Raw genomic sequence first — 23,286 nt, forward strand, 5'->3', positions numbered from 1 at the left:
ATGAGAGCACATATTCCATCATCTCCAATCCATTTGCCTGTTTTGTCCCCTTCTTGATCCGTGTGGCCCAGATTCCCTAAAGTGGGCACACATTGGCTGCTTGGTATGTGACTGCTACCTCAGAGACTCAAATGAAATCACCCAACTCATTTCTCCTGGTACAGGCTAAAAGAAAACACATGAACGTGCCTGCCTCAAATCCTCGAGAAAGTTTTTAAGCAATAAAAGGAATGGTTTTGCTAGAAACAAAGCCCGATTCCGCACCCGCAGGGGATGGGATAGGCAGATAAGGATTCACCCTGCTTCCCTCCTCTCTTCCCAAAGCCCTCCTTATGGAGGAAAGGGAATTCAGACTCCACTGTGTGTGCCAGACTGCCGAGCTGTGGATAGCGTTTCATTATCAGCTGTGGCTGCCAGTTGCCAGTGGCTCTGGCTGGTACCAGCAAGCTCAGTTCATGCAGAAACTCTGCCTGAAACTCTGGGGGAGGAGGGAGAAGTACCTCACATGCTTAGCTGTTCAGCTCCCTTCTCCTTCCCCAGCTCCCCATAAGGGATTTCTAACCAGGCTGGCTTTTATCTTACACTGGCAGGGTTACAGATGCATTCAGACCACAGAGAAAGAAGAGGGATTAGAGAAAGGACTTTCAGAAAGCCTTAGAGTTGGACTCTGCAACCTTAAATCATGTTCAACTAGATCTTCTCAGATTGGGAGCATCTGGTGCTAAGCAAATCCAGAGCTGATCAACACATTCAACCTCCTGATTAGCACTTTGGTGCAACTTGCTGATGCAGCCCAGCCTGAAGTCAAGCCTGGGTGCTTGAACCGAGCATCCACGGAGATTTTACTGCGTGTAAATCAAAAACCTGTCACTCGTTATATATGTGTTCCTGCTTTGGAAGGCATTTGTTTACACATACTGTACGCTAGCTCCTTAAAAACATAAGCAGAAGGCAAGGAGAGCTAGAGAGCTCTTGGTGCTTGGTTAAAAACAAATTGTAATGCAAATAAACAGAGGGGCGGAAATGACTGGGAAGCCCATCACAAACCCCACCAGCAAGCCAGGGGCCGGGGACCCAGCGCTCCCCAGCCTTCCTGGCAGGTTCCTGCCAAGCCGCTTACAGAAAGGGGATGCCGGAGCATTCCTTTAAAAGCCATGTGAAAGCATCTCCTTGTTGTTTGCTCAATTAGCCCCAGACAGATTGCTGCTGCTGCTGCTGGTGGCAACGCTGGGTTGTAAAAGGAGGAGGGGAAGGAGGGGAAAGGGAATAAAAAAAAAAAAAAAAAAAAAAAAGAAGACAGGAAAAAAAAAAAGGTTAGGGCCTAGGCCCAGGACCACCACGAAGTTCCAGCCCTCAGGGGCTCCAGAAAACGTTCAGTTTACTCACTCAATTACATACACTGTTTTATAAACCCTTTAAAATAAAATAGAAAACAGTCCCTGGCACAGAATTACTGCTCTATTATACAGCAGTGATGAAAGCCACTGCTGTGTATTTGCTCTCTTTAAAGCAAGAGATAGTTTAACTTAAAAAACCAGGCTGGGGGGAGGGGTGGCTGCAGAAACGCATGCACGAAAACACGCTGTGGGTGGTTCCTACCACATTCACCCAGGACAGAAAGGATCAGAGAGTGGGAGAGAAGAGCAACTTGTCTCTGCAGTGATGGTTGGCCCTGGAAAAGCAGCCAGGTTGGGGGGGAGAGGAACTAAAGGGGCTTAAGGGGATGGGAAGCAGCTGAAGCTTGACTTTGGGAGGCTGGAGGGTGTTTTAAATTACACGTAGAGATAAAGAAGGGAAGAAGGTGATGGGGGCTGACTTGTTTGTATTTACAAAGCAGTGGGGCTTTCCAGTCAAGGCCTGCTCTCTCCCCAGCCAGGCTTTACTTATGTGACCACTGGAGCTCAGGAGTGACCACGCTGTGGCCCCAAAGACCAGGAGCACTTCACAGATTTCTCTCAAGCACCACCTCAGCTGAACCCGTGGATCTCAAAGAGCAATGATCCTCATGAACCGATTGCCATGGTTGCTCCCAGGAGTGTGATGTGCCGGTCATGCCAGGGGTGTTGGGAATAGGACTGAAAGTAGCTTCAAGCAGATCAGCTCTGGCTTGCAGCAGGGCCATAGAACAGGTGGGCAGTAGAGATCTCACTCCTGCAGTACACCAGTGGCCAGCAACCACCAGTGCAGTGCCATGCTCACTTGGTTCAGGTGAGGCTTTTCTCATAGTTCAACGAGTATCAACTCCCTCAGACTCATCTGGGAAACAGACATGTCCTGGGAATATAAAGTAAAGGTAAAACTGAACTTGGTCCCTGAAGAGATGAAATTTATTGTGGCTTGGAGTAGATGGATGGGGGAGTAAAGGACCTGGAAATAGAGGTGTATGGGAAGTGATCAGTCAGGGTGTTAGGAGAAAGATTATACAAGGGAAAAGGGGACCAAGAGCTGGGGACATGACTAAGACAGCAAGATCCTCAGGGAGGGGGGCAAACTTAAAGGGTCCTAGTATTGAGGCAGAGTCCTAGCAAAGTGTTTAAGAAGGGACTGGATTGTACTGATGGATGTGCTCCCATGTGGTATCATCACCTCACAGCAAATGCAAGCAGGAATTTCAGGAACATCAGTCTGAAAGACTGTTCATACCTTCTGCTAAGATGGCAGAGATGCCATATTTCCCTGGATACTGTTGCCTGCTGCACTGGATGCAAATAGGGGTCCCTTTCCTTTCTCAGCATTCATTGGGGTTTTCCTCCTGGCTCTTTCATGTGGAAGAGCTCTAGCAGAAAAAAAGTGGTGACTCTCTGCATGGAGCAAGACAAAAAATACCCCCAAAAGGTTATGAACTGATGCCTTATGGGGAGACTTCACAATCAACATGCTGCAAATGTGGCAGCTCATTTAACCTGCTCACTAAGGAAGCCTGAACTTCCCTGGCTGGGAACGACAGTGTGCACAAGTGTGACAGTCCTCAGTGGCAGAAAGGAGGACAAAGTGTCACTGGATACTCTAGGGTAAAGTTTTAAGCCACTGTTAAGGCCAGAACTTGTAAACCATTTTTATACAACTTGGAAAAGAAGCTTATTAGGATCGGTTAGAAATGTAGTCACTGCATAGTCACTGAAACAAAAATGACAACTATTTAAGAGATAGCTGTTTTAGCTGCCAACAATATCTTTGCCACAGAATACTGAGTAGTTAAACTACTTTGGGGAGCAAACCTCTCAGTTTTGCTATGATTTTATACCATTCCTTCATCATCTCCAGCTCATCTTGCACCCCAGTGCGCAATATACATGTGTGCACTGTTTAGTCTGTGTCTGTTCCTCCTGAGTTTTCGTAACTCCCATTTGCACTGCAGCATGCTTTCTGATCCTGACCTTGTTCTGTGCTGTGTTTTCAGCTCTTGAAGACTTCACCAGGAGATACTCAGCATCTTGCAACAGCAGACGCTTGCTCTTAGTTGAATGCAGCGAGAGCATCAGGAAGCCCCTCAGTTCCTTTCTGTCCCTATTCTGATAAATCTTGCTTGGGGTGAAGCATCCTCATGAGCAGCTGCCCATTCATATGTGGAGGCTTCATAAACTGTACCTGTCTTCAGAGGATGACTTTAGAGAAAAATGAGTTCTTTGGCCTTCACTGAAATAAAACTATCTTACTCTGTTTCATTGAGAAGTCCTAGGACTCCAAGCTTGGAAAAGGACTTGGAAAATTATTGGAAACAGGAGCCAGTCCTTACTGGATATGTGCCTTTTTCTGTTCTTGTGAGAAACCACACAGTTTTGGCTACATGATAAGCCTCTGGAAAAAAAAGAAAAAAAACCCAAAAAACCCACCTCAGTTTGCACATGTTCTCAGGAGAACAGCTAAAACCTCCAGAGGCTCTGTCTGCAGTGAACACTCTCCACCATGGAAGTGCAGCAGGGAAGGCAGGGATTCCCCCAAGCTTGTATCCCTGCTCAATGGACCAGTGCTGTGCTTGTCACAGAACCACTTCCCTCCTGTGCACAGTGATCCTGCCCGGGCAGGACAGTGGTACATCATGGGATGCAGACTGACTCAAAACACTCAGAGGGTAAGTGCCAGAGGGGTAATGGAGCATGGGACTGTGAGGCAAGGGGACTGGAAATAGTAGCTATGGTCAGATCAGAGGAGTAAGGTGTGTGTCTGAGAATAACCAAGTATGAGAGAAAACCAAGAAAAGACAAGAGGAAAAGCCAAAGAGAAGGATGAGAATGGGATGAGCCTGGTCCTGGGACAAAGCCACAGCAGGGAGCTGTGAAGCAGGAGTCAGGATCAGGAAGGACACAGGTGATGTAGTTGGGCACCAATGGATGATGCTGGGGGCAGGAGCAGTAAAGCTACAGTAACTAGACCCTTCTCCCAGCATCAGGAGTGGATCTCAGGGCTGCTGACCCTTACGGACATCTGTGAAGCTGCTCTTGTCCCATTACAGATCCAGCTCCCATTAAGGAAGATGACCTACTACTATCAGTTCTCATCAGCTGAAGCAGCAGAAAACTCTGCAATGGAGTTCAAGTTTCTGACACTGCTAATTATCCATGCAAGGGCCAACATCATTCCTTACAATAAACTTTTCTTTTTTTTTCCAGTGGAGTGAACCTTCCTTCCCAACATTTACAAAGAAAATGCTAAGGCTTAAATGTCACGTCTCTAATAGCTAGGAAATGCCACATTGTGGACCACATGTAATATGCAGCTTCAGCACTTAAGCTGGACAGTCCACATGAATGGGCAGATGATCAGAATCTCCTGGTCTCAGGTTTCTGTAAAACAGGAGGAAAACCCAATCATCTTCATACTGAGGAGGCATAAATGAGGTTGTTAGCAGCTGTGAAACACTGAGATGACAAATGTTGCAGGAAGGCCAAAAAGAGGAAGGATGTTGTCCCTTGCACACAGTAATTAAGGTTTCAGACACTGAAAAAAGACAGGAAAATGAGGAATATGGAAAAAACCCCACATTCAGCAAGCACTACTCATTCTGGGTGTTGACTATGTCAGGGCACCAAGGAAAATAAAAATATATGGTGGCATAAAAACTGCAGAGGAACAAGCACAGTGAGGTCTTAGTCCACAGCCTGGTCATGGAGATAATGCTGCTACTAAGTATGTACCAGGACACCAAGCAAAGATTACATCAGCATCCTGGCTGCTGGTATTTTTTCCCTTTTTGAACATATGCTTTGTGGCAACAACACTATAATGTTGCTATAATGTACTTTTTGGGCATGCAATGACTCAAGCTGTCCCCAAACAGCACTGTCTCCTTAATATCCAATGCAACTAAAACATTTCTGCCTCAATGACAATAGAAATGAAGGTGAGAGATATGGTGCTGAGTTTTGTTTAAGTTTTGCTAGTTAGGTCATATGTGTGCATCTTTACCATCTCTGGTGCTGCTCTGAAGAAAGGTTAGGTCACTTTACTGTATATGCTGCTTCCTGGCTAACCTATACCAGATGTATAACATACTCCTTGCTGAATCTGGCCTAGAGACTCCTTTAGGAACTGAACTCACTCACTCTGAGTCCTCGACTGGCCGATCACCAGCACTCCCTCCTTCAGTGAGTGCATGCTGCTTTTGAGCTTCTCCTTAAAAATCATGTTCATCAAAAAGGCTGCAGCATGATCCTAATAACTACTTTGAAACAGCGATTGGATGCTCTGTGAAATTAAGTTCTTTCAGAACTGCTCCCTGCCATTTCCTAGGTCTTTAATAATTGACTCTTTTTTCTTAGGTACCAACATGCTTTTCAAACTGCTACCTGCGTGAGGTAGCTTTCACAAAGCCCATCTGTTAATTCTCTGCTAGCAAATGCCTTAAATTAAAGTATCAAAGAGGAAAGAAAGTGGATGCTTCCTAAGCATGGTAATAAAAGCAGTAGGAAGAGAACAGTATGGCTCTCAGGAGACATAGCTTGCAAATCCAGAAGCTTAATAAAACTCCCTATCTTGACTTTAGGAAGCACTTAACAGTACCATTTCTGGCCAGTGCTGTGATAGGGCTGAAGTCAACGCAGGACTAGGACATCACTGCTGACAGTTACCTGGCTTCCCTGTGACTTTCTCTTCAGGTTCAAAGTAAAAGCCTGCATCTGGTCTACCCCAGCAGCTGCTGTTGGAGTGTTCCCTGTATTTAGGTGTCCAGAGCTTTGCCAAGCCCATTATTAAATGATGAGGTCTCCCACCATGTCCCTAGAGAGATTATTCCACAGCCTCCCAGACCACATCATTAGGAAAACATTCCAGATAGCCAACCTAAATTGTGTTTAATTCAATCCCATTACTCCCAGCTGTACCATTCGGACCACCCTAAATATGCCCATATTCTTCCGCAGAAGGGAAAGGATGAGAGCTTATTTGAGTAACGTTTGCCTGTCATTTGTGGTAGCTGTTCTCCTGCCATGCTCCTTGCATGGGACTGGAGTTCATTTGATGAAAGGAGGTCAGTGCACCACTGGCTCAAAGAGCTCTTGTACCCTGAACTGTCTGGGCAGTGGGGCCTGGACTCATATGGCAGAGCAGGGAGTACGCAGCCAATTCTGAAGCAAAGTCAACTGTGGGATTTGCTCAGGGCTGTGTAGGATGATTCAGGGATATTTCTATCTTTGATGAATCCTGGCTGATGCTTTGGAATAAGGGACTGCTGTATTTTTATTTTTTTAATGTTTCTGGGAAGGTGTATGCAGCTTTGCTGAGGAGGTTTCTAGCATGGAACTCCCAGACTAGGGTCAACAGCCAGCTGCTACTGCTTATTTCTGCTGAACTGTGATCAGGTTGCAACAAAAGGTGGCTCCAACCCAAGAGAACTATTTTTTTTTTCTAACCTGGCCATGGAAGCTCAAATTTGAAGAAGGAAAAATTACCAAACAGAAAAACACAGCCAAAGTCTTGATGAAAGGGAGAATATGGAAACAGACTTACAGGGCCACACCAAAAGCTTGGCACAAGATACAGGAAGTCTTGGGCAGGGGAAAGGAAGTCATGGCATGCTTTGACAGTGAAAAAGAGAAGGCCCAGTTTACTAGGGGACCAGCTGAGGTCAGAAGAGACATGTTGGGCTGGAAAGACTCCACAGTTCAGGAAGTAAGTCATGAACTTCGCAGACAGATCCCAGACCACCGAGGAGAACCTGACCCCCAGCCCAAAGAAATTCCAGAATGGTTGGGAAACTGAGGCAGGAAAATGAACTGAGGCTTTATATTATTTTTTCTTGCTCAGAATAATGGTGTATTCATGATCTACCTGAATGTGTCCTTGCTAACGTCAATCATATGTTTTTGAAGAGTTTAATTAGAGAGCCCGCAAACTCATTAAGAAGTGGGTTTGGAGAGGTAAGCAGTAGACTCTACAAGAATAGGCAAATGAAACACAGGTTGCAGCTCTGTTACTCTCCCTGCAAATACATCTACAGAACCTGCAAAATATTGACAAGGATGACAAGGACAACGAAGAAGAAAGAACAGTTTCCATACTAAGATCAACCAGACTATGATCTGCACCCTGGAGGAGACTGCTGAAACAGATGTGAGCAAAGTCAAAGGGTGATATTTCTGTCTGGTATAATCTATTACAGATATCAAACAGGTTGATGACCAAACATGACCTGATTCAGTTCTCCTAGTGACTGACGCAAATGTATAGATGCCGCACTTAAGGGCATGGTTTAGTTGATGGACTTGGCAGTGTTAGATTTATTGTCTGACTCAATGATCTTTTGTTTTTTTCCCAAGCTAAATGATCCTATGATTCCATGATCAGGGGAGGGCAACAAAACCTGTACAGGTGACTGATTCAGACTGATGTGATGGACAAAGCTGTGAGGAGGCACAGACTCTGGTATACAAGGACCAAGACCACAGGGTACTCACTGGGCATTTCCTACGGGATCCAAGACTTGTAACTGCAAGTTCAATACTTTCTTTTCAGAAGTCTTTTTTACTTTCAGTTCCGATTTAAAGGAAAAATTGTCATATGCATAGCTGACAATAGATTATGCCATACTACATTAAGTGTAAACCCTACTCTGGGTCAGGACACTTAGAATTAGGAATCCAGCCATAAAGACAAAGACAGCAAACAAATCCTGATCTGACTAAATAGCTTCACATGAAGCCTGCAGAGGAACTCACTTTTGTCCTCAGTCCACACCCTTGAGCAGAGATCTGCCAAACCCCAACTATAAATATTCATTAAAAAGCCCTCTGCTTGGGATGCAGTCACTGAGACACCCATTTCCTGCCCATTATCTCTTAGGGCAGGAAATCAACAGTTCCACTCAGGCGGTTACCACCAAAGAGCCCTCACATACTCCACTGGATGGCTTAACTTTGCCCCAAACGAGGGCCATGTAGTGGTAACCTCTCCATAGCCCAAAAATAGTATTTCATAGCAGTAAAGCAGATCTGAATACGGCTGCCCTTTTATTCAGTACTGAGCACAGCAGCTCCTAGTATGATATTCAGCCTTGAGCTTTTGCTTGGAGCAAGGTGAATGGAAGCATACTGGCACCATGGGTTGGTAGCATCTACAAAGAGAAGGATGTCTCTGTGATCAATAATTTGCTTGCATTGCCCCTGATACTGGCAAGGATTAAAGTGAAAATAACATCTCCCTCTGCTGAGGACAGCTTCAGGCTGATCTGCGGTCTCTGGGAAAAAACTGTCTCAGCACCCAACCTTGTTCTTTGTAACAACAACAAAGCTTTTCTGCCAACTTCAGAGGAGGAAGTCCCTGAACTATCCTTATGCCAAGAGATGTACTTTCCATGAAAAACAAACCCTAATATTATAGCACATCACACTGTAAAGCTGCCACTCTTTAGTGACACTTCATGGAGAATGAGGAGAAAAATGCAGAGGAAGAAATTCTGAAAATTTTTACAATGTTCTGTAAGTACAGCTCTACTTACCTTTGGCTTCCAGCCTCTGATCGCTTCCAATCAAACAATCTTTGATGTCTGCACCCTTCTCTATCACGGCATTATGACAAATAACACTGCCATGAAGACAGCACCTACAATAAAGCAAGAAAATAATTTTAAATGACAGCTACAACCCAAAGGTATCCACCAGAATATCTAGTGATTTTGTGACATGATTGTGTAAGTAGGTTCACTTCTGCTCTTTTCTCAAAAACTCCACTTTGTTTTCTCCTGACCCTCACACACACTTGCTGGAAAATATGAAATGCCAGCTGTCAGAATGAGATGGCAAAAAAGGGTTTCCAGTTTTACTTCTTGTTAGAACAGCTTCCCTCTACATTTCCTTACAAGACCAAATTCTGCCAGAGGATTTCACAGACTGGACACTGGCCTGGGTCTTGGGACCTAGATCAAGTCTCCACATTTTCCACAGACAGTCTGGGCAACTGCAGGGGTAGCTTCTCTGCTCAGCTCCCCAGTTAAAAAGAGCAGCAGCAGCCCAGTCCTTCCCTGTGTACTTTGCTGAGAAGTTTCATATGTTTCAGCTTGCCAGGCACAAGCAAATGCTGGTGAGGACAGATCAATACCTCAGCTAGTTGGCTTTGTTCATGTTACATTCAAGCACTCAAACATGATTACTCTGCAGTACTAAACAAATGAAACCCACACTGGACCTGCTCTACCTGCCTTGGATATCTTCACACTCACATAGTCTTTGACACATGAAGTTTGAAATGCTACACAGGAGGGAACTTCAGCAAAAGTCACCTTCTTCCAAAATGTACTTGATAACCAGCTTTCAAATCTGCTGATCTGGTTTTCCAGACAGGAGAGAAGTTCAGAGCCCAAGTGCTGGCTTTGTAACTCATCAGTGAGAGATCCTGAGTTACTGCATTGGTCTGAATCCCTCCATGCAGTAAAATGGAAGTTCTGAACCTTTACTAGTATCCGTGATGTGTATTGAAATGCTGCTCACTTAACATCATGAGTAGTGTTAAAAGGTATTAATTGCAATTTCTTTCAAAGCAACAGAGAAAAAACATAGCTATGATGCATAATATTTGTTTCTTTATTTTCACATGTGCAAAGTTAGGTAGAAGTCATGGAAGGACAGAGAATTTGAAAGACCCTACTGAGAAGTGGCTAAAAATACTACATCTAACACACATCCAAGCCAGATGATTGGGAGAAAGGTATAAGGGAGATATATAACCCCCAAGAGATGCAGGTCATGTACTCACCCGTACTAATCCTACTGTGAACCACAGCATTTTGTACCTTCTCCCCAGTATTTCTGCTATAAAATTAATTACAAAAATTGTGGATATTCTTGTTATCCTCAGTTGAACAGCTGATCTCTGGAGTTTGAACTAACAGTATAGATGAGTTTTGATATCAGGTCAAAGCCCTGAGCCTCCGTTCTCTAATGAATGGAGAGCTAGCAGGCTGTGGTCCTCAGGAGAAGAAACATCAATCCTCACTCCAGACTGCCAATCCTAAAATTAATTCCTAGTATTTTCCTGCTTACACATCACTATTATCTAATATACAGAATTTGCCATTAAACATGTTACAATTCTGCTGCTTCTGCGAGTCAAGAGTATAAACCATCTGCCCCACAAAACCGGCATTAATTCTGCAGGAGTAAAAGCAATAAAACTGGACCTCAGCTGCAGTGGTTAGCAGTTACGACCTCCCTTGAACAGACTGTCCCCTCTGAACAATTATTCTTTTAACTCGCTTAAACTCCTCCTTCTCTGACCTATAAGGAGGCAATATGAGCAATTATGCTACAAGTAACCAGCTCAGGTTGCCTTGGCAAGGTTTTTACTAACATGTTAATAAGATAAAAAGCGGCAAAGATACACAGCAGACCCCTGCCTGCCTTTGCTCTCACACTGTCATGATCTGCTTCCTTTCCAATAGCTCCATGTGCCTGAGCAGCCACTCAGACCTTGTGCAACAGCGGTCACTGAGAGCAGGAGCAGTCAGCACAAGGAGCCAGGATAGGGGATGAGCTGGTGGAAGGAGGAGTGCCCATCGCTGCCATCCTGACTTGGTTTTTAACAGGCCTAGAGAAAACGATGGGAGAGGTTGCTCATTTCCCACTTGAAATGGCTCCTATCCAAAATGCACACTCAAAAATACCTCCTCCTGCATCGCTTTGAGCCATTCAGATCAGAGCTTTCCCCTGCAAACTTCTAGGTTCCCACCATCTATCACTTCTGAGCATGAGAGCAGCCATGAGTCCACTACCACCTATCAGCACAATCCTCATGGAGGAGGATATTCCCCAATGGAGAGGGGATTTAAGCTGTTGGTCTTGAGTTCAGGCTGAAGAATACTGGATGTGTGTTCAGAGTCTACTCTGAGATAGGTTTTCAACTCCCGGAGAAAGAATTGCATTGCAACCCAGAAAGTGCTGATGACATTAACATCAAAGATAAGGGAGGTTCCTGCCAAACCATTTGTTGGGAGGGACAGGCCAGGGAACCAAGATGAACTTGTCTGTGCCAGGTGCTCACAAACCAAACCAAACCTTTCCCCGTGCCAGGGTAAAACAAAACCCAAGAACTCCGCCACCCCAGGAGTTTCTTAAAACTTACAAAGCCGACCAACTGCAGAAGTTTTAAAACCATACTCAATGCTCAGATTACCCCAATCACACAAACCAGCAGCAAATCCGGCTTTTATTGCTCAAGTGGAACAAAACTTCAAGAGATAAAAACACAATTTGTGGGTGTTCCCTTCACCCGCTGACAGATGTAACACAGCCATTTTGAAACCACTTGTAAATGCCTTCTTTTTTTTTTTTTTTTAAAAAAAAAAGTATGCTATAAAGCCTGCCAAGAGAAGTATTTTGTATGTTTATTTAATTTTTACTATTTTTTTTTAAGTTGAAGAGCAAGGAATAAACTTCTATTCTCTTACAGGGTAAATATCACATCTCAAGGCACTCTGCTGTATTCCCCTTGGCTGAACAGCCACGGTGGTTTCTTGCTTAACATTTAGGTGCTATTAGCCCTCAAAGGTGCTCCAGCAGCATCCAGCTTTGTCGACACTGTTGTGTGTGCGCATATGCACACATCTGATGTACTGCTTTATAACACAAACCATATTTTTTTTTCTGAAAACGTAGTATATTTCTAAACTTTTCAGCACGGTGAAAACGGATATCTCCTGACCTTAAAATCCAAAGAGCATGTTCAAACCCACAAGAGGAACTAATTTGGGGCATTTGATTTATGGCTGAAATTTCAATTTGAATTTGTTTTAAGTGCAATCACAAACTGAAAGTCTGGCAGCTGGGTGATTTTCAGAAAATAAATAAAAATGTTCAGTGTGTGTCTGCATTCTAGAGAGAGCATTTTACAAGCCCAGTCCTGTAGTGGGAACAGATGTAGCTAAGACATTAATTTGTTACACAGGTACAATGTGCAAATGGAAGCATACGAGAGAGAGTGTGCATGTACGTCTGTGTCTGTGCATACGTACATGTGTGTATATTATGTGCCTGTATCTGAGAGACAGAGAGGCTGACTTTGGGGTGGTTTTTTTTTGAGAGTGAGAGAACAAGAGCAAAAGGAGTAGTGGCCAAGGAGGCATGGGGGGATTACAAGGATTTAGGTCTTTAAACTGCAGACCACCTAACAAGATCACTCTGAAATGCCACTAATTTCAGTTAAGGCCACAGACCTCCCTTCCTCTGCCCTCCCTCTCTTCCCCATTGTAAACAACTAATCCCAGCAGAAAACAACAGAGAGCAAAATGTACACACATTCTGCAACATTCCAGGTCCTTCTTTATCTTTTATTTATTTTTCTAAAAGGTCAGCCTATGTATGGAGGGAGGGGGGAGGGGAAGAAAGCCAAAAAACCTCAAGTCCATCTCTTGTGTGGGCTTGAAGGAAGCTGGGAGAAAGCAAAGTCCAAGAGCATACAATATGGAGCTTTTATAGCACAGCAATTCCTGGACTCAGCTTACTTTCTCCTCTCTCTATTTGTGGCAAAGTCACATAGCTTTAAACCAAAGGACAGGGTGGTCGATTACATCTGAAAGAAATGTAAAGAATCGAGAAAGAATTCCATCTCCTGTCGAAATTATAAATAAGGAAGTATTAGCTCCAGAGACAGGCTGATTTACGCAGCCCTGGAACTGCTGACTTTCAGACCGAGTATCAGTCCATAAATCAAACTCTTAAATCAAGTGTGTCAATCGCTGCAGCACTGTGATACTTACGAAAAGCAAGGCACCTACCACTGAAAGCAGGAAGATTGCCAGAGGACTGAGGTGCCGTACCCTTCTTAATTTTCTAAAGTGTAAATCTGAGATCAAACATCCTTTGGGGGAACGGGAAATCAAAATACGCAGTGCTCAGCACACCGGGAGCAGACTGCAGGAGTCTAAGACACAACCCCCTAATTACAGGCTACCCACTGATTATTTAGGACTCTGTGATTAAAGTGATGAACGCTCCTGGGAGAAAGGGGCTTAAGTAACTGAGGTCAAGACCTCAACTGCAGACCTAGTTGTGCAAGCTCAGGAAGGTATGAATGTCACAGGTTTGCCTTACAGCAAATCTCCTGAAATGCCAATGGAAGCTATCCAGGTCTGCTAGTTTAATCCAATTGTGCCAAAACCCAGACATAATCTCTGTTGGGCAGCAAAGCAAATGAGGTGTCTAAAATTCAATGCTTAAAACTATACACTTACGAGGAAGAGCCTGGAGCAGAAAGCTTAGGACAGCCTTTTGGTAATGCTCTGCCATGCCAAGATGTCAGGTCTCTTGCTCCTCCAGAGGAGCTCCGAAATGGAGAGACTGATTCAGGAGTTAAAAGCAAAGGGTGACGTGCCTCAGCAGCTACTTTGCTGACTGAGGGGTAACAGCTGTGGATTTCCCTGGGAGGAACATCCCACTCTGCCCTGACCAGGAAGATAACAGCCACAACAGGCACCGTAATAACGTTGAGAGGTGGCAAGGAGACAGGTAGAGATCTAAAACCAACCGACAACCCCTCAAGGAATCCCCTGTTAGCCAGTGAGTTGGTGGCTGGAACACACAGGGATGAGGCACACAGACCAGGGGCAAACAGGGAGGAGGGAAAAAACCTACCAGGAAACTTGAGAATCAGCAATGTTGCCTTCACCAACACAAACTCATTACACACTAACACATTTTTACCCCTGCATGCTTTTACACACTAACAAGCAGGGTACTGCAAGTCTCACGTTATACACACAAGTAAATACCAAACACTGCAATAGATGCCAGTAGTACATGCTATAGTTTATAGATACATTTCAAAGCAAGCATTCTTAAGTGAATCTGGGCTTTGATCTCCTGTTTTTCCCCTTGGGGGTAACAAAAACATTTTACCAACCCCCCCAAATTCTTCACCCGTCTCTGAGGGTGTTTTTGCTAAGGAACTTGTTTCATGTCTCTTTTCTAGCCAAGCTCATCACTGTGGTATGGCTCCTTTACACTTTTTCCCCACACCCTAAACATTTTGCATTACATATTACATATACTTGCCAGCACTCGTATTTTCCAGTGAAAGTTCAACTGACCTTAAAGGATTGCCTCAAACCTACCTTAATGTGTTTTATTAAGTGAAACTTAGGCTGCTGGGGGAGGTCGCCTGGAAGGTTGTGCCTCACCTCTGAAACTTCAGTTAAATTCAGCTGATCTTGGAACAAACAAATTGGTGGCCCCTTTTACATAACTTCAAGCTCAGTTCTGCACACTTCAGCAAAAGTATGCTGCAAGGAGTTTTATACCAGGAAATCCCACATGCAGGAAAACCTCCCTCTGGACTCTACTTTGCAAGAGTGGGAGGGCTACATTTTGTGATTTTTACACTCAGCTGATGCTTAGGAAAAGCTATGTCTATGTTAAGGTAACAAAGCAGAAAAATTGTATGTTCACTCTCATCTTTGGGTTTTGCCTTACTTGCTCACCAGCTGGCACAGTCAGACTGAGGAGGGTAGCTGGCACACACAGTAGAAAGACTTCCTCTAGGGTTTTCCAAGGGTAATTCTGGGTTGAGAGCTGTAGCCCTCCATAGGTTAAATCAGCCTCCGTGTCATATGGGCTTGACTGACAAGGAAAAGGATTTTCTAAATGTCACCTTTACAAAGTAAACCTGGCTTCTTAAGAGCCAAGTTGAACTTGTTCAGCCCCACAGTAATGTACAGGCAGGATGCTGGCACAGTATGAGAATTTCTCCCTTTCCATGCCTAGCTTAGGGAATATTTGCAAGAGCACTGGAGGCACTAAGGTCCAAAGTCCCACCAAAACCAGCAGCAATCAGTTGCTTGTGAAAAATCTTCGCACCCCTCTTCGATTAGACCCATGTGGCCAGCAGGAGGAAGAAGCTTATTTATAGCTCTGCAGTCAGACTTAACTGCAGCCACCTGAAGAAGCAGATGCGCAAAACGAGAGGAGATGCTTTAAAGTGCCCCTTTTCAGAACTGATCTGTGCCTCAAGTTCAACATTTGATGTACAAGATGTTCAGAAAATTGGGAAGAGCTCCCTGCACTATCAGGGAAACATCTGTATCTGAGATTAAAGACCAGGTGATTTATTTAAGACAGACTGATGTACTAGGAAGCTAGCCAGAAGGAAAGTTTTCTTTCAGGAGCTGCTAGTAATAGCTGTTCAGACATTCACAAGGTAACAGGTACTATATGAGAAATATCCTAAGTACATTAGATATATCAGAATTTTACTTCAGTTGAAAGTAACTGAAAACTAGCCCTACAAGTAGCTCAACCTCTTTCTGCTCACTGGTTTCCTAATTTGCCCTCTCTTCTTAAATTTATCTTCCCAAAAAAGCAAGCTCTGTCCGCCAGAGGTTGTCTCTGTTCAGTATCTTATATACCATGTGCATTGAATTAAATAGTAGAATGAAAATTATGGTCTCTGACCAAAAAATTTACAGTATAAAACCAAGCAGTGTGACAGAAAGGACAGAATGTAATTGCTACATGATCAAGAGAAACAAGAGCCCTTTTTACAGGCAAGGGCTATACCTAGCTTTCTTCATATATTCATGTTTGTCCATATCCATTATATACTTTATACACATAAACACTTTATCCATATATATAAGCTGAGCATATGCTTTTTTTGAATCAAGTTCTCACTTCCCATGTGCTGTGACAGCTATTCTAAACTCCTTTCTAAGGCTAGCATAGGGCAGGGGGGCAATTAGTGGTGTGAGACAGTGTGCAGAAGACAACAGCCACTTGGAAAAATAGTTCAAGACACAAAATATTTGGGAACCTCAGCACAAGCAAAGCTTTATTTCCAGCTTTGCAAGGTACGGTGCTGGAAACAACCTCATCTCCTCATTCTTTCTCATGAAGGAAAGTACTGTAAAATATATTTTACAACTTCAACAAATGCTGCCTTGGCAGTAGGATCATTCCTTTGTACTGCCATTATTCCAGGGGAAAAAGGACCACTTATGCTCTGAACCCCTATAAATGCTTGATTCCATCCTGGTTTTAATTAGAACTTTCTTCAAACCGCTGACTGTTTCTACATCAGGTGCTGATTTGGCACTATTGAGGAAACAACCAATAAACTTCACAATCAATCTGCAGTTAGTAGTCAATCCAGCTCGGCTTGCTTGTTGTTTTCTTCCTTTGTACATTTTCTCATAGAAAGTAGCAATAAATTGGAGACATGTGGTAAACTAGAGTAGCCTTTAACCAGTCACACGTGGTCTCTCTCCAGTCCCCTCAATAAGTAACATTACAGCATCTGTGCCATCTACATTCATGCAGGGAGCCAGAACACCTTTAACAAAATCCAGTACATGACTTACTCTCTTCACTTGATGGAACAAGGAAGATGCTAGTTTTGGCTGACATAGTATTTTGGTGTCCACAAATCTGGGGACTTTAGTTTTTCATACACATTTTTAATCCTTCATATTCTTTCTGCCCAGGGATTCAGAACTCCCCAGGGTTTACCACATCTCCCTGTGGGACTTGCCTAACTCTCCCTCTGTCCTCAATTCATGTCACCCCCCTGCAAGTTTTCGCAACCAGCAGTGCTTGGCGTCACCTCCCTTGCATTCCAAGTTCCTTGATGCTGAAACACTCTGCAGTATGCTGCCATCATGTGCAGCCTGACCCAAAACATATCAGCTTTTGTTTTTAACCCCTTCCCTTTCCACAAGGCTACCTTAGTGTGTCATACAGAGAATTTCACCAGTTCTCATTGGGCAGTATGTTTTTACGTAGTTCCAACAACATGCTCTAAGCTTTACTAACACAAGAAGGATACAAGATTATTGTTCAACATTTATGCTCCTGCACACACACACACTACAACCCAAGCCTCATCTGCAATCTCAAATCCTCCAGTTCCTTAACTGACATTGCTCACCGCATCAGGCTATCTGGCACCTGCCTCCTGCTAACTCTTTTCTGGAAGGAACCTTCACTTTCTCCCACTGCTATTCTCAGTTTGAGGTACTGAGGTGTGTATCTATACATTAAAAACGGCAACAGTTAGGGAGACTAAACCAAACATGGGAATAGCTTTCCAGCATGGTCAACAGACCTCAAATTGTTCATGATTTTCAAAGAAGCTCCTTCAAAGTCAACAGCTGAGCACCTGCTCAGTGCAGCAGGTGTTGCCTAAAATGCTCTGGCCTGTGCCAGGCAGATGACCAGACATTTATTTTATCTTCTCCTTTGTCCAAAAATTATCATCCCCAATATGCAATTTTTCTGATAAAATTATGTGTTGATTGAGATTCCTTGACTACTTTGTGAAGATACGGTACTTCCTAGATGTGGAAGTGAAATCTTGATGTAAATCTTGAGCCATTTGCATCTTGCTAGCACTCCCCCTGATAATCACAGCAGCCTATTTATGATTTCCATAAAAACATCACTTTAAGCACACTGCTTAATTATATATTCTGAAAAAAAGAAAAGCAAAAAAATCTACTTAGTTTCAGTGACTGAATCTGCCACAGAGCTCCTATGGTAGTGACTACCAACCATCATGTCAACAAGACCATTTCAAGCATGGTTTAATGTGGACTCAATATTTATCTCAGCTTTTCAGGCTTGGTGCCTCAGCTAGCCTCTAATTAGTCCAAATATCACAATGGGGTTTTTTTGTTTTTTTGTTTTTTTTTCTTTTTCACAACTATAGTTCCATCTCTTGAATCTTCCCCAGGGAAACATTCATTTTCTATGACCAAGAAAAAAGGATATACTGCACACAGGACAAAATGGCCAAGCTTCTTTCTGTAAATGTATACACTAAGATAGCTTTACTATCAAACAAGAGATTTTGACTTTTTATCTGCAAGAATGGAATAAAGGATTCAATATGCTTTCCCTGTTAATTTAATTTGTAAAGCTCAGAGCACAAGGTCCCATATGACCAGAACAATTAGACAATTCCTGCTGCCAGAAAGTAACAAAATCAGTAAAACTACAAGGCCAGTAAAAGCAAAAGAAAAGCCAAAGTTTGAAAAAAAACTAAACCAAACCCAAAAAGAGTCTGCTGAAACAAAAGCCAAAACAGGAACCTGAAGCTGAATTCATCCATCCATAGCTAGGTCTCACTTCAGGGAAGCTAAGTGCACCTAAATGTAGCAAATGAAACAGTTGTGATGCTTAGGGCAGCACAGTTGTGATTCTCTGCAAGCCCCAATGGCAGTAATTTCTATTCTGTGAAGATATCAGGGTGGAATTACTGTATCAGAGACATGACTTTTCATTTGCAAATGGCACAATCTACCTAAATAATCAGCTTCAGTCACCCTGCCAATCTTACAGACTGCTCTTCTGCAAGCCAGTTATAATGAGGAGACTCTTACACCAAAGACACAGGAACCCAGCAACCTTGTTTTATTGCATCACCTCTAATGCAAACAGAACAGAAGGGGCAGCTCTATGACACTGTAGAGACTGAGGACATGCACAGTTACTGCAGGAGCATTCATATATATATATACATATATACATAAAGTTTTCAAGTGACCTATAATTTCAATTTGATTAGTAGTTTTTCTCCAACTATGTAACTCAGTGAAGTCATTTGTCACTGAGCTCTGGGGAGCCGTCCAGAGGGAAACAAGAACCGTTTCCCCGCTGCAGGCTGTCACCTGGGCAGTCAGCATCTCTCAGCACTTGCACTGTTGTATAAATTACATCCCTCCCAGCTTGGTCAAGTATGTCCATCATTCGGCACATATGTAATCTTCACTATTTTATTGTCTCATTGATGGAAGAATTAGCTGCACAGTGGGAAACACATTAAGAAGGGGCTACCAATTATTTTGCCTGTGCTACCAACTTCTTTAATCCCCTGTAATCTCTTCTAAAGGGGGATTCATACCTACTCAAATCACTTCAGAGGAGACATATATAATATAACAGAAGGCCTATACACCAGAGAAAACAAAGAACCCAGCTACTGGTTGCCCAGAGTATCAAACACAGCAGCCACTGCTGGAGAACAGATCATAATTTGCAAACAGTGTGAGATGGCACTGTCCAAGTGAACCCCAGTTCCTGGATGCATTCAGTCGGGAAGGCCATCATCATCTAGGTCATAACCTCTGTTTCTCCAGTAAGGAGCCAACCACAGCCTAACAATAGGAACTTAGTTTTGTTCTAAGCACCTTGTGGTGTTCCCATCTGCTCAGAAAGAATCTGTTTATCCATTTCAGAAGTTGGTATCAAATGTACTGAGGCTATTCAAAAGCTTTCTCTGGTTTGGAGATGTAATTTGTGGATCTTGAGGCTGCAGGAACCATAGCACAGAATCCTCAATTCACATTACAGGGAAACCACCAAGAGATAAAACTTTTTCTTCTGTTTCTTATGTTTTTTTGGATTTTTTTGGTTTTTTTTCCCCTATATTGACACAGTGAACTGAAGCTGCTGATCACTTCTGTAACTGAGATGGGGAAAAAAAAACCAAACCAGAGAAAGAGAATGGTAAGATTCAACCCAGAAAAGCTAGAGGTGATGTAAGTGGTAAGGAATTACTAAGGTGATGCCATGTATAATCATGGCTCTTGATAAATGAACTTAGAACATGGAGTAATTTTTGCATTTCATTGCTCCCAATCTCCCCACTTTCGGAAATTATTTACCTGATCTTTGGTTTTTCCCTGGGTTATAAAGACAGCTTTGTCTTTTCTATAATATGTCCCCTAGTGCAGTCTTCTCAGCCTACTGCTTCAGGTTGGTGTAACAGGGAACTGCTCAATAGCCTTCAATTACCACTGGATAGGGAATTAACATAGAAATCCTTTAGTTTGGTGGAGCTTCTCATGTCAGTTTTTATCCACTTCCCAGTGCAATTCCAGAAATTCCTAATATACAGTACTTTACAATACTGCTGAAATAGGCTTATTTTTGCTATGCATTTGCTATGCAACAAAGAATGAATTAGATCTGTTAAGGCACTTTATTATGTTTATTTTGACCCATATCAGACAACATTTACTGACTTTCTGATGAAAGTCCAAGATGTTTTCTGAAGTCAGTGATTAGATAAAGCCTGAGTTATTTTAGACACACCTGGGACAAGATGTTTGTAAAGAGAAGTTGCCCACTGTGGGCAGCTTAAAGCAAAACCACACATAATTTATCTACCTGCTGCAAATGGATCCATCAATGTGCATACGAATCAATAGCATTTTGACAAAAATCTGTCAGATGTAATAAAAATCATGAAAGGGCATCAAAATACATAGAAATTCTTCACTAAGTTAAAAGCAAGACTTCTTTCAACAAAACTCAGCAGCTAGAACATTTGTATCTCACTGCCTGTGTATGCATGACTTCATACCTCTCTAATCTTAAGACTTACCATGAGGCAATAATACTTTATAAGCTCAGGACCTACACAATATAAAGTATAATATGCTTTGAAATAAAGCTCCACAGTCTATAATCATAATTCTGGCTGGAGAGGAATAATTATGAATTTGACTCCAGTGCACCAAGGTGCAGTAACCAAAGAGCAGCTAAAAGGATTGTAAACCCCTGGGACTATGATGATTTTCAGTCAATGGAGGCAACATTGTTTTCACTGAGACTGACTGGGCATGACATTGTTGTCCTGAAATTCAAAAAATTGTTACCCCAAAATTAGTTTTTCCCTCTTAAGAAAATAATATATCACCATCTTTATGATGCTAATGGAATTTTGTGGAATGCTAAATATAATGACTCTGAGCTTGATTTAGGATTTAGAGGAGAATATTACTATATACCAGCACAGACAAACACACAGGCTGATCTGGGACTCTTCATAAAAATATCACTATTTATATACTTAGCTGCCTCTGTGATTTAACAGTAGAGATGCTCACCTCACACAGAAAGCCATAGCACTATAACTGTGGCATCAATTCATTAATCAAAATGACAGATGGTCCCTTGATCAAATGGCAGAGGTTCCAGTACTTACTATGACAGTAGTGCTTGTGACACAGCCATACTGGATCCCTTTGCAATTGAAATGGAAACCAGCTATTTTCTATACTCAAAGGAATTCTGATTTATGATGTGCTTGAAATTACTGTGGATTTCTATTAAAGACTAACACTTGGCAGTAAGGTACCATACTTACCTGTAATTTGCTTATGTAACAGTAGTATCCTCCATAGACCCCACATCCTTTGGGGTTTTTTGTTTTTCAGATATGCAACTTTCAGAGCCAGCTTGGCATTTTTTAAGAGTTTGGCCTTTTTCCTGAGGCCCTAAGCAAACCTCAAGCCATGGAGTAGGGAATTTATATAGGCCTGCACAGACTCAATCAGCAGTTTCCTTTCCACTGACATCCACAGGAAGCAAGCATGTATGGAAAGATGGGGGCATGCAGACATCAACAGTTATGGATAGGCCACTTTTCCCACATTTGGAAATAAACAGCTCAAGGCTACCTATTTAGTTAGGGTCTTCAACGCCTGGGAAACCTTTACTGGCTGGCTGATTTTCTCTTTGAAAAATTTATTCATTTATTCTATTACTCAGCATATGCAATGGTGAAGTAAAGCTGCAAGATGACAAAAAGGGCTAAAGAAAATTACATTTTAGGTGATAACATTTCTTGCTGGTAAGTGTACCACTTTAAAATACACTTCATACCTCAAATATTTTAGGTATAATCACAGACCCAGCCACTACAATAAAGCTTGGAAGGATGACATACAAGCTTATACAGACTCGTATATCCACTTAACTTACTTACCCATTCTAAAGATATGATCTCCTTTTGAAAAGAAGGAATTTATGTTCCAAGACTGCATCCCTCTTATTAGTTCATTTCACTTATGCATTTCTAGTCTGTATCTAGACTTATTTCTAACTCAGTCTTTAGAAACACACCCCCTGCTATCAACTGCTCCAGCTGAGGATTGCTTACAGGACAAAAATTACTGATTCAGAATCTATCCAGAAAAAGAAACTGCAAATGTAGGGGATCAAGAGGCAAAGAGGTGACATACCCTTCCTCAATTGTAACAGAATTCATGATGATGCAGTTTGTTATCTTAACTCTGTCTTTTATGGTACACATGTTGCCAATGATGGAGTGTTTAACGGATGTCTTCTCCCCTACTTGCGTGGCTGACCCAATGATGCTGTCTGATCCAACCTAGGGAAGAACAGAAGTTGACAAAAGTACCCGGAACCCTCTGATATGTAATCTCTGTACATGTGTTCCAAACAGCACATTTCATGGACTCATCAACAAAGTGTACCCTGTTCTATCCTTAGGGACCCTTGACAGAGTAAAGAACTAAAAATCTGGGGCAGAGAGTTGCACAGTCTTCCTAGGTCCTAGCGATAGGTTCCTAGGATTAGGTCCAGTAGTTTGGTAAAACTACATGAGCTGGTCCCTCTCTGTAGGTCTTATGCAGTAAGGTAAGCACAGTAAGAATAGTTCTGCTGGTAGTCATGGTTTCACTAGGGTTTGCCCAGAGAGGCCTGTGAAAAGAAGGCTTGAAGCTGGTATTCAACCAAAGTGCTCTAGCAAGACGCAAAGCTAAAATACTGAGCCCTTCTGAGTTTGGTGTCCTTTGGGAGGCAAACTGCTCACTTATCATGAACTGCCATTAGTGAACAAGAGACTGTAGTGTCTGGGTAAGGTAGCATTTTTATCAAAAGACAGAGACTAAGAGGCAGAAATGTGTGGGTGAACCCATAAGGAGACTCTTGACTATATTGTAATTCCATACTTCAGAACTCCCCTTCCAACAGCAGAACTGAATTTTAGGAAGCAGTTCTTGGAAGCAAATGGCATGCAGACTGTACTGAAAGAGCTGAGATGGGAAAAGGGAACACTTAC

The 23,286-nt window shown here is 42.7% G+C and overlaps 1 protein-coding gene across 1 annotated transcript in view; it reads right to left on the reverse strand.

Moving 5' to 3' along the window:
* Nucleotides 1–23,286, reverse strand: part of EIF2B3 (eukaryotic translation initiation factor 2B subunit gamma) — a 99,770-nt gene that overhangs the window by 2,573 nt on the left and 73,911 nt on the right. The window contains exons 10-11 of the mRNA XM_030455115.1: nt 22,445–22,593; nt 8,933–9,036 (exon numbers count right to left, since the gene is read on the reverse strand). Of these exons, the coding sequence (XP_030310975.1) occupies nt 8,933–9,036; nt 22,445–22,593 (253 nt within the window). The remainder of the gene's footprint in view (nt 1–8,932; nt 9,037–22,444; nt 22,594–23,286) is intronic.

Source organism: Calypte anna, chromosome 8 (genome assembly GCF_003957555.1).
Source record: "Calypte anna isolate BGI_N300 chromosome 8, bCalAnn1_v1.p, whole genome shotgun sequence".
Lineage (NCBI taxonomy): Eukaryota > Metazoa > Chordata > Aves > Apodiformes > Trochilidae > Calypte > Calypte anna.